Below are 14,791 nucleotides of genomic sequence, written 5' to 3'. Positions count from 1 at the left end.
TTATTTCTCTGATTGTGTTCATCAGACAGAAGAAAGTCATATACACCTAGGATGGCTTGAGGGTGAGTAAAGCTTGGGCTAATTTTCATTTGAAAGTGAACTAATCCTTTAAGCAGTGAGAATGGTTTGGTCCTCAGAAAAGCAGCTATAGTGTCTTCCACAGAAAAATGAACCACACATATGTTTGGAATGAGATTAGGGTGAGGAAATAATGGTGGATTTTTCATCTTTGCTGAACTTTAAATTATCCTCTGGGTGCTGATTTATCCTCCTCTGCTTTTCAGGTGTTGAGGGACAGTGGGGTATTTGAGCACACGTGGAAGGAGCTGGAGTTGTGGCTGGACCATCTGGCACGTTTGGACCCATCCCAGCAGGAGACCGTTATTCAGTTTTTAGACCATGTACTGGATTCACACCACTCTTACCATTTTTACTGGGCTTTTTATATAGCCTTATCAGTGTTATGAATGATAAAAAGGCGATATTTTGTCATTTAATACCATGTACCCGAGTGAAATGAGATTTTCAGTGAGAAAATATTTAGGGAAGGACTTGTTTTTATCCTAATCAAATAAATAGTCAAATTTGAAGCGTGCTTTGACTTCAAAGTAGAGATGCACTGAGGGGATTTTTTTTTTTTTTAAGGGCCGAGACTGATTTTAACAAACAATTATTTGTTTCGATTCCAGTATTTATCACAGACTGGACTGATGAAACCTGCAATGATTATTCTATTATTAAAGCATGAATTTGATGTAAATAGTAATTCTACATAATATTCACTTTTGCAGTTCATAGGGGACATACAGTTACAGCATGAAATAATACTTAAACCTATATCATTTTACAAATGTACATAAATGTGCATTTACAATCCCGTTTAAAAATGTCAAAATAAAAGAAGTTAAACGTCAAAAACAGTATAAGACACTTTAATACACTGATCAATTTTGAGATTTTGACCTTCCATAATATGTATTCTTTTATACTATTAGAAGAAAAACATCTAAAATACATATTTGAGTGTTTGTTTTATTACAATAGATTTCAGTAACTAAGAATATCTTTAAAGCCTGTTTTCTCATGCATTTTAGAAAGGTTGTAATACAAAACAGTTGTCTAAATGTACTGTGATTAATCAGCTGGGGAAGTATGGTGATATCTATTGTACAATTCATACATCAGCTTTTTATATAATCATGTCACCATTACGAATGATTGAAGTTGATATTTTGTCCAGGTTTTGATGCGGGTGGTGTGTAACCCTCACGTGTACACTGAGAAAGCAGCGAGTGCGGTCCAGGAGGCAGCGTTCCTGCAGGCTAATCTGAGCGGCCAGGAGGGAGATGAAGCCAGCATCCCCATATCACACATCGACGGTTAGCCATTATTCACATTTTTAGATATGTATCTATAATCGGAGGTGATACTGGCGCTGTTAGGAATGTTATGGATTTATCCGAGTTGTTCAAACATGTACGTATTCTGCGTTTTAGATGTGCTCGACATGGTTGATGTTATAGTGGAGGGCAGCGAAGGGGACGTTGAAGAGATCGGACCTTCCCTCACCCAAGACATCATCCTACAGACGTTCCCGTTTAGCGCAATTGTACCAGCTGTGCTAGAAGCTCGCAACAAACTGCCAGAGAGTTTTAAAGATGGGAAAGGTAAAAAATACAGATAAATGTGATCAAAAGATCCAAATTTATTAAAGGGATAGTTCACCCAGAAATGGAAATTTTGTCATTTACTCACCCAAACCTGTATGACTTTCTTTGTTCTGCTGAACACAAAGTAAGATATTTGGAGGAATGATTGTCCCAAGCAGATCTCGCCCCCCCATTGACTACATGTTATTTTTTTTCCTACTATGGTAGTCAATGGGGGGCGAGATCTGCTTGGTTCTCTCATTTGCTTTTAAAGACATATGCACGAAAACAGCATGATTTCCTTCCACTCAAAAATGGGCATTTACAAGACTTCATAAATGATCTGAAATGAGCTGAAACTTCATAGACACTGTCTGAGGACACCAGAGACTTCTTGTTAAAAAGGGGCATAATAGATTGATTTAAAATAAGATTACATGCATTTTTATTATCCTCTTATTTTACAGATTCCGCAAGGTTTACTCCTAAACCTAACCATACCTCCAGCTCATTAGCATTAAATGTGGGAACATAGTCTTGTCGGTATTTAAAGGGTTAGTTCACCCAAAAATGAGCCTTCATTCATCTTCACAACACAAATTAAGATATTTTAGTTGAAATCCGATGGCTCCGTGATGCCTCCATAGGGACATTTCCTCTCTCAAGATCCATTAATGTACTAAAAACACAATATTAGTTCAATATTAGTTTGGTTCAATATTAATATTATAAAGTGATGAGAATATTTTTGGTGCGCCAAAAACAGCAAAATAACGACTTATTTAGTGATGGCCGATTTCAAAACACCAATTCAGGAAGCATCGGAGTGTTATGAATCAGTGTATCAAATCATCAGGGTTCCTACGCGGTTTGGAAAAGTATGGAAAAGTATGGAATTTGATTTGAGTAATTTCCAGGTCTGGAAAAGTATGGAAAAAAGAAATCAGGGTATGGAAAAATATTTGTGTTTCCAGACTATTGTCTCTATTCAGTTTTCTAATTTATTATACCTGCAAACTAGACACTTTACAGTGAAATTAGCTCTTTTGAATCAAAATACATAATTTATGTTAATCGTGTAGATCCGTAGAGGTTTTTTCAGGGCGATTGCATGTCTCAGGATTCTCACAAGAATCGAAAATGGGCTACAATTTTCTCATAGACTGGAGTGAGTCATGATCTTTCTTGGTGCTCTGTGGCGTGATAGATCGCTGTAGCCATCTCTTCTGCTTTACTAGTTACAGCACAAAATAAACATGATTGAACATCCAAAGGTATGTTGAAAGATAAAGTACAACTTACTGAATTCTGTATCACATGCAATTGATCAATCATTGTTTCAACTACAGAAAGGCATCAATAAAACAGCATGTAAAAATATCACATTTAGCCTACCTCAGAAAAGCCGTTTAATGGCCAAAAACTCATTATTCAGCTACAAAAATGAACTTCAAGAGGAGCATTTTGCACTATAGGCTATTGCATATTCATTGTATTTGTACTTAACATGTGCTTCGATATTAAATGTATAAATCTGTTTCATGACAGCGACCATTTAAAAAAAAAAAGAGTAGAAAAATAATTGTCATTAAAAATGTATGTAATCTTCCTTATGTGTAATTTAGCCTATATGAAAGTAGCTTGCAAATCAGTTTTAACCAATTATTATAATGATGTACCAGCTGTGGTTCCTTGTATAATTTACAGCATTAGTTGAGAGAATTTTTTTTTTTCTATGAGGAAATTTGCCATGTACTTGACCTGATAGGCTCCAAATGAATCAATATTGAATCGAAGGTAATCAAATCAAAATCAAATTTTCAAAAATTTTCAAAATCAAATTTTCAAAATCAAAATGAAGCAAGCTTCTGAATCAAAATCGCATTCAATTGTGAAATTTGTGTCAATTCTCAGCCCTACTGTCAATAATTTATTATTATTTTTATTTTTTTTTACTTGTTGTTTTTCCCATTTATGTTGTCAGAGTGCACCAGAATGCTTCATTTACATGTTAAAATCACAAAAATCTTCTCCTGGGGGAGGATGCCCCCAGACCCCCCTACACATCACCTTTTACACCTTGTTTTACTTTGCAGATGTTTATAAACTTGTGAATTTCTAAAATATTACGGAAAATGATACTGCGCTTGTGTAGGCTACTCGTACTCCTAGGCTACTCTATAGAAATGTTTTGATACTAACAAATACTGACAACAGAACAGAATGGATAAATCAGAGAAGGATGTCTATGAAGTAAATGTGTCGAATTATTAGAATGTTAAACAAATTCAATATTTACGCCTATGTAGTGAGTAGTATGGTCAGAAAGGGAAACAAAGTCACTACCCTTTTAAACAGGGAATATATTAGTACTTGCAGATTAATCCGCAACAGAAGTCACACAGGAACGTAGTTTTAAGAAGAGAAGGGCCTAGATGTGAATACTAAATACAAAACTTTATTTCAACAATCAAACAAAATGTAAAAATCACTAAAAGACTGTAAGACCCCTACTACAAACATGAAGAAAACAGAAAAGGAGACCGAGGCTTACCAATGGCAGAAAATCGTTTGGAAGGAGGTCTGGAAATTTGAGTCTGGAAAAGTATGGAATTTTGAAATGGAAAATGTGTAGGAACCCTGAATCATGATTCAGATCACGTGTCAAACAACCAAACTGCTGAAATCACGTGACTTTGGTGCTCCGAACTGCTGATTTGATTTGCTGATTCATAACGCTCCGAAGCTTCCTGAAGCAGTGTTTTGAAATCGGGCATCACTAAATAAGTCGTTATTTTGTTTTTTTTGGTGCACCAAAAATATTCTCGTCACTTTATAATATTAATATTGAACCACTGTACTCACATGAACTGATTTAAATATGTTTTTAGTACCTTTATGGATCTTGAGAGAGGAAATGTCATTGCCTCACTGAGCCATCGGATTTCAACTAAAATATCTTAATTTGTGTTCAGAAGATTAACGAAGGTCTTACAGGTTACATGAGGGTGAGCAATAAATGACATTATTTTAATTGTTGGGTGAACTAACCCTTTAATATTGGTTCATAGTAGTTAAGGCCACCTAATATAAAGTGTGAGGAGTGTAAGTTTGTGTAGGTTACGCTGTGATCAGCTCTGTCTGTTGTATAGGTGTGGTGGTGTATGAGTACATGGCAGCAGTCCTGTGTGATGTTCTGCACAGTCAGAGGGACCCGCTGGCTCTGTGTCTGACCCTCCAGCTCTATGATGAGGAGCTCAACACATCAGATGCTTCATCACCTCCTCACGCCTCTGTCGTCACCTTCTACCACTACTACTCACAGTGGCTCCCCAAGAACACACAGAAGACACTGGTTAGTTCTTCACCGCTTCAGGACAACTCGTTAGGGGCCAAGCACCAAAAGTACATCGTAATCGTTAGTCTTCATCGTCTTTTGCTGCTGCTTGAGTGTATAGAAGCTTATAAAACCGTACATAGGAAAAGTTATGAAATATGGCACACAGATTGAGGAGGACGGTCTGTTATCATAGCAAATTAACTGTCTCTGGTCTTGACAGATCCCTTGGTTCATGCTGAGAACAGTGATAACAATTATGTCATTTTTAGGGGCCAAGCACCAAATTGTACCTATTGTATCCATTAGTTTTCTTATTATTATTCATCCGCTTATTCCGCTCGGGAAGTCTATAGCAGCCCATAGAACCGTATGGGAAAAAGTTGTGAAATTTGGCACACAGATAGAGGACCGTACGAACATTAAACACACCAAATTTAGAATCTCTAACTCAATCCCTCTAGCACCACCAACTGTCCAAATTTTCACTTACATTCATGTTAATAACTTTTGAACCATAAGGACTAGAAACAAAATTCCCTGGCTCAGGACAATTTGAGTGCCTTATGATGTCATTTTCCATCATGAAAAATGTCCCACTTTTTTAAATTTTCTGAACTCCTTCTAGAATGCTTGTCCAGTATTCACGATAATCGAATCAGATTATCTTCAGACAATGCTGGCAAAAAGTTATCAGATGCTTTTTGATGAACCCAACTGAGCACTCCAGATTGGACGCTAGGCTATATCTCTGCAAGGCTTTAGCATATTCAGACCAAACTTGGTCATCACAAGCATGACCTGAGGCTACATGCTGCATTTCGGTGCAGCGCCACTTACTGGTCCAGAGATAGGAAAAATGCTTATTTTTGCTTATAACTTCTGAACAGTTGGCCCAAAAATGATAAAAGTGGTCTTGTTAGGTTCGGGGAGGCATGCCGAGTCAAATGAGATCCAATTGTCCTATATCGGCCATTTTAGATTTTGCAATAAAATGCAGTATTTTATGAACACATTAGCGTATCATTACAAAACTCTGTATGGGTCATCAGTACGATGACCCCAAGGAGCCTGAGAAGTTTTGAGAAAGCGCCCCCTACTGGTAAAATCAAATATTCACATGGTTTATCTTTGGATTTGGTTGACTTATTTTCATCTCCTTAGATTCCTGAACCATTGTCGAGTCCAACGATATGCCTTGTGGTTATGGCAACGATGTGATTTATCGTTTAAAACAACATTCGCGAATATCTTCAAAACCGTTAGTCCAATCGAAAGGAAACCACCGTTGGAAAATTAAAAACAGAGGTCATTGCCTATATGCTATTGGCCAAATGTCAAAATTTTGATAGTAAGTGGCAAAAAAATACATAAAATATATATAAAATCATATAAATATAAATGTCTATAATTCCTAAACAAAATGGGCTAAGATCATCTTCCGGATGATGGGCTTATGTATGGCTTATGTATTTGATGGGCTTATGTATGGGCTCACTCTGAGGACAAACACAAAAAGCATTGGGACTGTGCCGCTTGGTGGCGTTATAATGGAACAAAACATGAAATTGTCTCTAACTACAGTACCATTGGTCTTATTGAGTTCAAAATTGACATGCAGTGTCTTGGTCTCAGTTGCTGTCATAGTCCATTATGACATTGGTGTAGCTCAGGGCTATTCAACTGGCATCCTGCGGGCCAAGTCTGGCTCGTCAATCATCTTCATCTGGCCCGAGGGCCCCCACACCACTAATCCTACCCAATATTTCATCAGTTATTACGTGTGTCCTGTATTTCTGTCGACTGAACCAGCAATACCAGTCATTCGTGAATTAATTATTTGTCTCAATCCTTTTTTTTCCGTGAATTGGCCAAACACGCTTGCACAACGATCTGAAACTGTTTGGATTCGTTCGGACCGCTCTGTCACTGAATCATCTGTAGTTGTTTCTTGGTCAGTAACGACACATACAGATCAAATATTTTCAAATATTTTTGAAAACTACTTTTGGTCTGATTTTCACCAAATGCGACTCATTCTCTTTGGACCACGTCAGCAGAAAGTTATATAATGTATGTAATTATATATCTAATGTTATGAAATGGAATGTTATTGTAAAGTGTTAGCGTTTTAATGTTAGGTCAATTGTTCTTATATAAATGACTGCATGAAGTTTAATTTTCTTGAAGTTCCTGATTGATTTGTCACACTTTCTCACAGTCCACGACTGAAGACTTCACTGATGGTCGATCTTACGTTGGTTTCACCGCTCTGCTGAAGGCATCCCATAGTGAAGGGGCAAATGCTTTCCTACAGGACTCTTTTAAGGAGGCTGCACAGGAAGCTATGACCGCTCTGGATGTGTCCCAGTTCCCAGTGGCTGTCAATCAAGTGCTTTTCTACATCAGAAACGTTGTTGTCAGTTTCAATTCGGTATTGAGCCTTTTAAAAATATATTTGAATGGTTTCTGTATGTAACTATAAATAACTAAAACAATGCAGGTAGTATTTAATTCAATGTATTAAAGGGATAATTTACCCAAAAATAAAAAAATTCTGTCACCATTTACTCATGTTGTTCCAAACTTCAACTTACTTTCTTCTGCGGAGACATAAAAAGATATTTTAAAGAATGTACTACAGTCTAAGGAGTTTGGCTGAGAAAAAAAGCTTGTGAATTCCTGTCCTCAATGATTGTCTCTGTGTTTGCCTGCAGCTCCCCAAGGAGACGGCAGGAGAGGTGTTGGGCCGTCTGATGGCACTGCTGAACTCTCTCATCCTCAAGCTGCTGAGCTCAGAAAGTCAACAGCCCTCTCAACCTGAACCTGCAGAACAGCAGGACAAGGGAGACCTCTTTTTTGACACAGACCACGTACCTGCTCAGAACACTGATAAGGAACAGGTAGCCGTGATCTTAATATTTGGTTCTAAAAAATATCCTGGGTTATTTCAGAAACATTATAAGGGGAGGAGACGAATGACTCATAGAAATAAGCATGGGATGGGATTAGGGCTGCACAATTAATTAAAGTAAGACTGTAATCGCATATTGCTTAATATGGTTATCAAATTGCAATAGCTGTGATTTAATTAAAAAGGGAGCTATTGTGCAAAATTCACGTTAATAAGGTGTTTGAACACAGATGTGTGTCCACATTGTGTAAACAACCAGCCTATAATGGTAAAAAACCACCAACTCTACTTTTTTTATAATCCCCGTAAATTGTAAACAGTTTCTCCATACACGCATACGTAAGAGTATGGTGAAGCCCCGCCCACGACTGGTGATGATCTGCCCTATTAGCACAGATCCCGCCCTGAGAGAGCCATAGCAGTCCGCCATTTCTGTTTACTAGCATTACAAATGTTGTTATTGAATGTATCAATGAACATAAGAGTCTCTGTAGACTCACGTCATCTGAGCCACTGAAGATACCGTGATTGAGTTTCATTTATGAAGGAAATGTGCCGAAGAAAGTCGGTAAAGTGTTATATATTTGCGCACATCATTTTACGCCGGACTGCTTCACAAACGGCAATCAATTCAACACTGGATTTGCACAAAAGATGAACATGACGGCACATGCTAGTGGATGAGTTGAATTAACTCCACAGCAACTACATCAATTTATCCACTAACCATTCAGAAACGTCTAAAAGTTGTAACTTCTTCCTGAGTCTCTCCATCAGTGTCGACTCCGGTTTGAACAATGTAAGGCTGAACACCGTTACTGACAATCCTCATTTTGGCTGCGTGAGATTCTCCAGCTTTGTTGTTGTTGAAAGATCCATTTGAGGGTTATACTAGCTGTGTGAACTTTGTTTATGCACTGTATTATAGTCGAGAGCTCGGGGGGCAGGGAGCGAGAGATTTAAAGGGGCCACAGCCTGAATCAGTGCATAGTTAATGATGCCCCAAAATAGGCAGTTAAAAAAATTAATAAAAAAAAAATCTATGGGATATTTTGAGCTGAAACTTCACAGACACATTCAGGGGACACCTTAAACTTATATTACATCTTGTGAAAAACTGGTTCTAGGGCACCCTTAAAGCCATATTGCTATATAACCACACACATTTATAGTATAATATAATTGTGCAGCAAGCAAGCTCTGTAAATCACAAGCATATTTTTGCACATTTATTTGTGTTTTTCACTTTGTACAGAACAAACACAGAAGAAAAAGACAGAACAACATAACATTTGAAGGACAAATAGCAATCTCATTTTTTCCCCCAGAAAAATCTCAATTCGATCCCATAATACCAAAAAAACAATATATATTATATTATATTATATTATATTATATTGTATTGTATTGTATTGTATTGTATTGTATTATATAGATAGTCCAGAAACCTTACATTGTTCCTCCCCTCTTTTTCCTGTTCTCCAGATCAAACTGGCTGTCCTCAGATCAGTGTTTAAACATCCAGCAGTGGAGCAATGGTTTCTGGCTCTGGAATTGAGCTCTTTCCCTCCTCACAGCCTGAATCCAGTGAGGCTAAAGCAGCTGTGCAGCCGTCTGACTGAGAGCACGCTCACCCTGCTGGAGTCCAGTGCCGCCACGCTCCGAGAGCTGGACGCCTTAGAGCTCGTGAGCACATACCTGACAGCCGCACAGAGAGCCGTGCTCCGAGAACTACAAGACAAGAGAAGCAAGTATGTCACACCAGTCTCAACATGCAATGTTTTCTGCTAGTTGAGGAATATATTGTGTTTAATACAATTTAAAAAGATTTTACTATATAATTAATAATACAAACCCGATTCCAAAAAAGTTGGGACACTGTACAAATTGTGAATAAAAAAGGAATGCAATAATTTACAAATCTCATAAACTTATATTTTATTCACAATAAAATATAGATAACATATCAAATGTTGAAAGTGAGACATTTTGAAATGTCATGCCAAATATTGGCTCATTTTGGATTTCATGAGAGCTACACATTTCAAAAAAGTTGGGACAGGTAGCAAAAAGAGGCCGGAAAAGTTAAATGTAACTTTGTAACAAACTGGAAAACTGTTCTGTGGAATCAAAATTTGAAGTTCTTTTTGGGAAACTGGGACGCCATGTCATCCGGACTAAAGAGGACAAGGACAACCCAAGTTGTTATCAGCGCTCAGTTCAGAAGCCTGCATCTCTGATGGTATGGGGTCGCATGAGTGCGTGTGGCATGGGCAGATCACACATCTGGAAAGGCACCATCAATGCTGAAAGGTATATCCAAGTTCTAGAACAACATATGCTCCCATCCAGATGTCGTCTCTTTCAGGGAAGACCTTGCATTTTCCAACATGACAATGCCAGACCACATACTGTATCAATTACAACAACATGGCTGCTTAGAAGAAGGATCCGGGTACTGAAATGGCCAGCCTGCAGTCCAGATCTTCTTATTTTTCCCTTAAAATGATACATTTTCTCAGTTTAAACATTTGATAAGTCATATATGTTGTATTCTGAATAAAATATTGAAATTTGAAACTTCCACATCATTGCATTCTGTATTTATTCACAATTTGTACAGTGTCCCAACTTTTTTGGAATCAGGTTTGTACTTTGATATTAAATGGTTAGTTCACCCAAAAATGAAAATTCAGTCACTCACCTTCATATTGTTCTAAACCCATAAGACTTTTGTTCATCTTCAAAACACAAATGTTTATTTTGTGTCATGCAAGCAGGTTTAATTGAGAAATAGAAGCGAGAGCTGCATGTTTTCATCCTGTGCTCAAAAATAGTTTGAGCAATATGCTAGTAGTGCGTTAGTAGTAGTTTTGTTTGGTGCATCACTTAAAAATTCCTTTTGTTCTTCAGAAGTTGTCCCAAAAAGCAATCCCTCTGTCTCCGAGCGCTGCTGTCTCTACATGAGTACATCGAGCCGTCCAGCTTGAAGGAGGTGGTGTCCGCCCTGCTGCTGCTCCCTCAGAAATGTCTCGTGGCCCCTGAGAACCAGCTGAGCGTGTACGGCCACGCAGTGCTGAAGCTGCTCTCTGAAGACCACAGCAGCTGCATTGCTCTGTCTCAGGCACACCTGCGAGGTCTGGCTGCTCTCCTCACTTCCTGCCAGTGTGTGCAGCTGGAGGACTTCCTGCTACAGGTACATATAACAGTGAAACATTTCACCCAATGCCCTGATATACTCATGGTCAAGTTTTTTTGTTGTTGTTGTTCTTCACTTAGTGGTAAAAATAAGTTTGAAATACCTTATATTCTGTAGCTTATAATATAAACAACGCCTACAGATGTCATTGTTTATTTGCGCACTTTTAGTAAAAATGTTTCTCTCTAGGTGCTGTCCTGGGAGCCAGGCACTGCCAAACTCATTCAGACAGACGTTCTCTTGCACTGCATCCAGAGGGAAAGTCCTTCAGCCCAGGCCATTGGGGTTGTCCTTCTGCAGAACTGCTCCACACACGTCCTCAGCTTTGAGCTCTGGTGCCTGGAGCCGTCTAACCTAGCGCAGATCAGCTCCCAAAGCAGCAGCTTTCTGTTTTTACTCAACGCCTACTTGAAGAGAGCCATTATTGATGATCCCACCCGCCCTAAAGACAGTCAGTATTGCTGCTTTCTTTGTAGAAGCTCAAAAAAATGTTGTTCACATTGAATTTGACGCAGTACTTCCATAGGTTTGATTCATGTTGTCTTATCTATCGCCATACACAGTTCAAAAATCAGTCCTGAAGGCCCTGAAGAAAGCTTTACTGTCTGAGCTGTGGCACACAGTACAGCAAGGAGAAGTTGGGGTTATGACCAGCCTGCATGTGGAGGTTCTGTCCGGTCTCATCCGACTGGCCGCTGGAAACGCTGACCTCATGCAACTTATGAAAGATCTACCTGCCATCCTTCAGAAACCAGACGGTTATGAAAGGTAAACTCTTTACTCTTTCTGGCAAATAGAGCCAGGTGATAACTAAAAAAAACTATTTTCAATATTCTTTCTATATTTTTTATAATAAATTAAGGTTTCTTTGTCTATTCAGAGCTTCAATCTTTATACTTAAACAGCCATTGTTGCCAAGTACATTGAAAATGTTAAAATAAAGAAGTAGAATACAAGTCCAATTTAAAATATAAAAAATGTAAGGTAGCAAAAAAAACTTTAGAAATGTTGGTTTTTAAGATGAAGTTTTAAGGTCAAACTTGAGGTTTTGTGAGACATAAATATTTAAATCTTTGCAATGTAAAATAAAAACTAAAAATATTTTATTTGTTTTCCTGCATATCATGTGACCTGGTTTAACCAAGAAGGGTCAAAGGGGTTCACGTGACAAAAAAGTTTGGGAATCCCTGCAATATTGTAACAGTACCTAGTAGTAAACAGCTATATTTAATATTTACCATTTTAGAGATAAAAATAATAAATAATTAAATATGTACATGAAAAAAGGAAATCTTGGCAATTATTCAAACTTCCTTTTTATGTTGCTGAGGTTTAAATTGGTTCTGAAGTTTAACATACATTTTTGTAGTCGATGTATTTTTGAATGCAAACTTGAACTGAAGCTTTAAAGATTCCTTTTATTTACTTGCATCTTGTTTCAGGTGGAAGCTTGCAGACGCCATCTGTGAAAAGCTGTCTGATGGTTCAGAGGAACTCTCTCAGTGGAGGAAATCTCTGCTTTCAGCCGCTCTCCGCTGGCTGACCGCTGTATATAAAGAACAGAAAGACCCACAATCCCATCATGAAGAGACTATGCTGACAAGACTCAAGTCACTCCTGGTGAGTCAAGTATTGTCATAGTCTTCTTACTTTTCTAGGTTACCATCACAATTCCTGTGGGTGGCGTCAGATCCACGTGAACAGTACTTTACTGACATTCCTTTCTGATATCATTGTGCAAATATTATTACAAAAGTTACTGAGTTTTCCAGATTTAGAGGAGTTTGAAGTTGAATTAGGTTAGTGATTCAAACTAGTCTCATGCCAACATGTGTAAGTGCTGGAAAAAATTGCATATTTTAAACAATAATGGGATACAAGTCAGAAATTATGAAATTGTGGTATTATTTTAAAAAATCATTATGATTGACTATATTCAATGAAAGTGAGCTTGTAATGCGTTGGCAAACTGTTCGCTTTTATGCACTTGTTTTTAACAATATTGATAAAGCTGCCTCTCAGTACTAAATTGAGCTCTTTGTCACTGCTTATTGCGCTTAAACAGTCAAAAACACAAAATAATGTAAAATGTATTCACATAAAATCAGTTTTAAGTGAGCATAAACAGTTGAGAAAGAAAATGGATATGTAACAGTATAATGGATCAGTGCATCAGGTCTTAAAGTGACAGCAGCCTAATTTACCTGCTGCCAAATTGAGAGATAATATTAAAAATATCTATATAGCATTTTTTCCCATGGTATCGATGTCAAAACTGTGGCCAGTGAAAATGCTGAGTGGCTAGTAACTGTGGAAAAACGCTTGTCACAGTGGCTGCTGAGCAAAAACGTTAATGTCAAGCCCTGCACATAAGCGTAATGTAGTAAAATGAACTTTCACAGCATTTTTGTGATGTAAATTGCTCAATATTCAGCTGTTGTTTACTGCATGTTTATTGCAGATCTTTCCAGAAAACATCTCTGCATCAGACTGGAACACCTTTGTCAAGTCTGGGCTGAAGTAAGTGACCTTTCTCCTGATAAACAAAAGCTAATGGGCTTATTACTCAGTTGACACTATTGTGCGTGTTCTAGCTAGCGAACATTTCTCTTAAAATTCCTCTCTCAGGTATCGATACAGTGAATCTAGCTTTTTGGGGACCTTAAACACCCTTGTGGAGATCATATATGCAACACCAGAGACCCCTAAAGAGCTGCTGTCCATGTCTACTATCCACATGATGACCACCAGTCACTCTCTGTTCCTGCCCACAATGCTGGGCACACAGAATGAGTCCGACGGTCTTCATCCGTCTAAAGGTAATGAAGTAGAGAGTCTCTATTACTGTTACGTAGATTTAGGATTACCGATTCAAACAACCTCATCAGAATGATAGCTGTTTTAAATTTAAAATATGGTTTTCTAGAGTCTTTGGTGTCTTTCTTGCTTACGCTGGTGAAAAAATGTCCTGAAGTGTGTAACAGCAATCACTTCCTTGTGCTGCTTGGTGCGTATGGAGCCTCGCTGAGCACCACAGGTAAGTTACCCACTTGACATGATTCACTTGATTTGGTTTTTGGATGAAGTCAGTTCTGTGATTTAGTAAAATCTTTTTGTTTTCACAGATCAGAAGCTTCTACTTGTGCTCCAGGAGTATGAGAAGAACAACATTAGTCTTACTGAGTTTCAGTACGTTTCAGCTTATCTCACATCACTTGTTTGAAGGTGAATTCCTCACACAGAAGATGGTTGTTTACTGCATGTGTCTGTTTGTTGTCAGGTATGTGCTTTGGGGTCCCGCCGCGGTGGAGCACCATAAAGCCCGTAAGAGCCTGGGACCTTCGCTGTGGCAGAAGCCCAGTTCAGAGCAACTGCTGTCACTGCTCTCTGCAGACAAGATGTTAAACACTGTGACGCACTTCCCACATCAGAGAAACATCATCCTTCAGGTAATAACAGGCTAGAATAAATAACATGCAGTATTTTAAGGTATTCTAATATATCTGCCTTTTAAAAGGGTTAGTTCACCCAAAAATAACAATTCAGTCATCACTTACTCACCCTCATGTTGATCCAAACCCATAAGACTTGTGTTCATCCTCACACACAAATCAAGATATTTTTATGAAATTCAAGAGATTTCTGTCCCTCCATTGAAAGTCTATCCTACGAGAATGAGATGAGACAAGATT

The 14,791-nt window shown here is 38.1% G+C and overlaps 1 protein-coding gene across 2 annotated transcripts in view; it reads left to right on the top strand.

The window, feature by feature from the left end:
• urb1 (URB1 ribosome biogenesis homolog) overlaps positions 1 to 14,791 on the top strand; it is a 44,218-nt gene that overhangs the window by 16,238 nt on the left and 13,189 nt on the right. The window contains exons 16-31 of one of the 2 annotated variants that reach the window (XM_067365315.1): positions 285 to 401; positions 1,241 to 1,379; positions 1,497 to 1,667; positions 4,802 to 5,004; positions 7,208 to 7,405; positions 7,704 to 7,889; positions 9,386 to 9,651; positions 10,814 to 11,096; positions 11,289 to 11,550; positions 11,663 to 11,867; positions 12,542 to 12,719; positions 13,561 to 13,619; positions 13,728 to 13,918; positions 14,026 to 14,136; positions 14,225 to 14,288; positions 14,380 to 14,548. In XM_067365315.1, the coding sequence (XP_067221416.1) occupies positions 285 to 401; positions 1,241 to 1,379; positions 1,497 to 1,667; positions 4,802 to 5,004; positions 7,208 to 7,405; positions 7,704 to 7,889; positions 9,386 to 9,651; positions 10,814 to 11,096; positions 11,289 to 11,550; positions 11,663 to 11,867; positions 12,542 to 12,719; positions 13,561 to 13,619; positions 13,728 to 13,918; positions 14,026 to 14,136; positions 14,225 to 14,288; positions 14,380 to 14,548 (2,802 nt within the window). Of the gene's footprint in view, positions 1 to 284; positions 402 to 1,240; positions 1,380 to 1,496; positions 1,668 to 4,801; positions 5,005 to 7,207; positions 7,421 to 7,703; positions 7,890 to 9,385; positions 9,652 to 10,813; positions 11,097 to 11,288; positions 11,551 to 11,662; positions 11,868 to 12,541; positions 12,720 to 13,560; positions 13,620 to 13,727; positions 13,919 to 14,025; positions 14,137 to 14,224; positions 14,289 to 14,379; positions 14,549 to 14,791 lie in introns of both variants that reach the window. The other variant, XM_067365314.1, reaches the window with a different exon arrangement.

This window comes from Chanodichthys erythropterus, chromosome 17, assembly GCF_024489055.1.
Source record: "Chanodichthys erythropterus isolate Z2021 chromosome 17, ASM2448905v1, whole genome shotgun sequence".
NCBI classification, from domain to species: domain Eukaryota; kingdom Metazoa; phylum Chordata; class Actinopteri; order Cypriniformes; family Xenocyprididae; genus Chanodichthys; species Chanodichthys erythropterus.
This window is presented reverse-complemented; position numbering and strand designations above follow the sequence as displayed.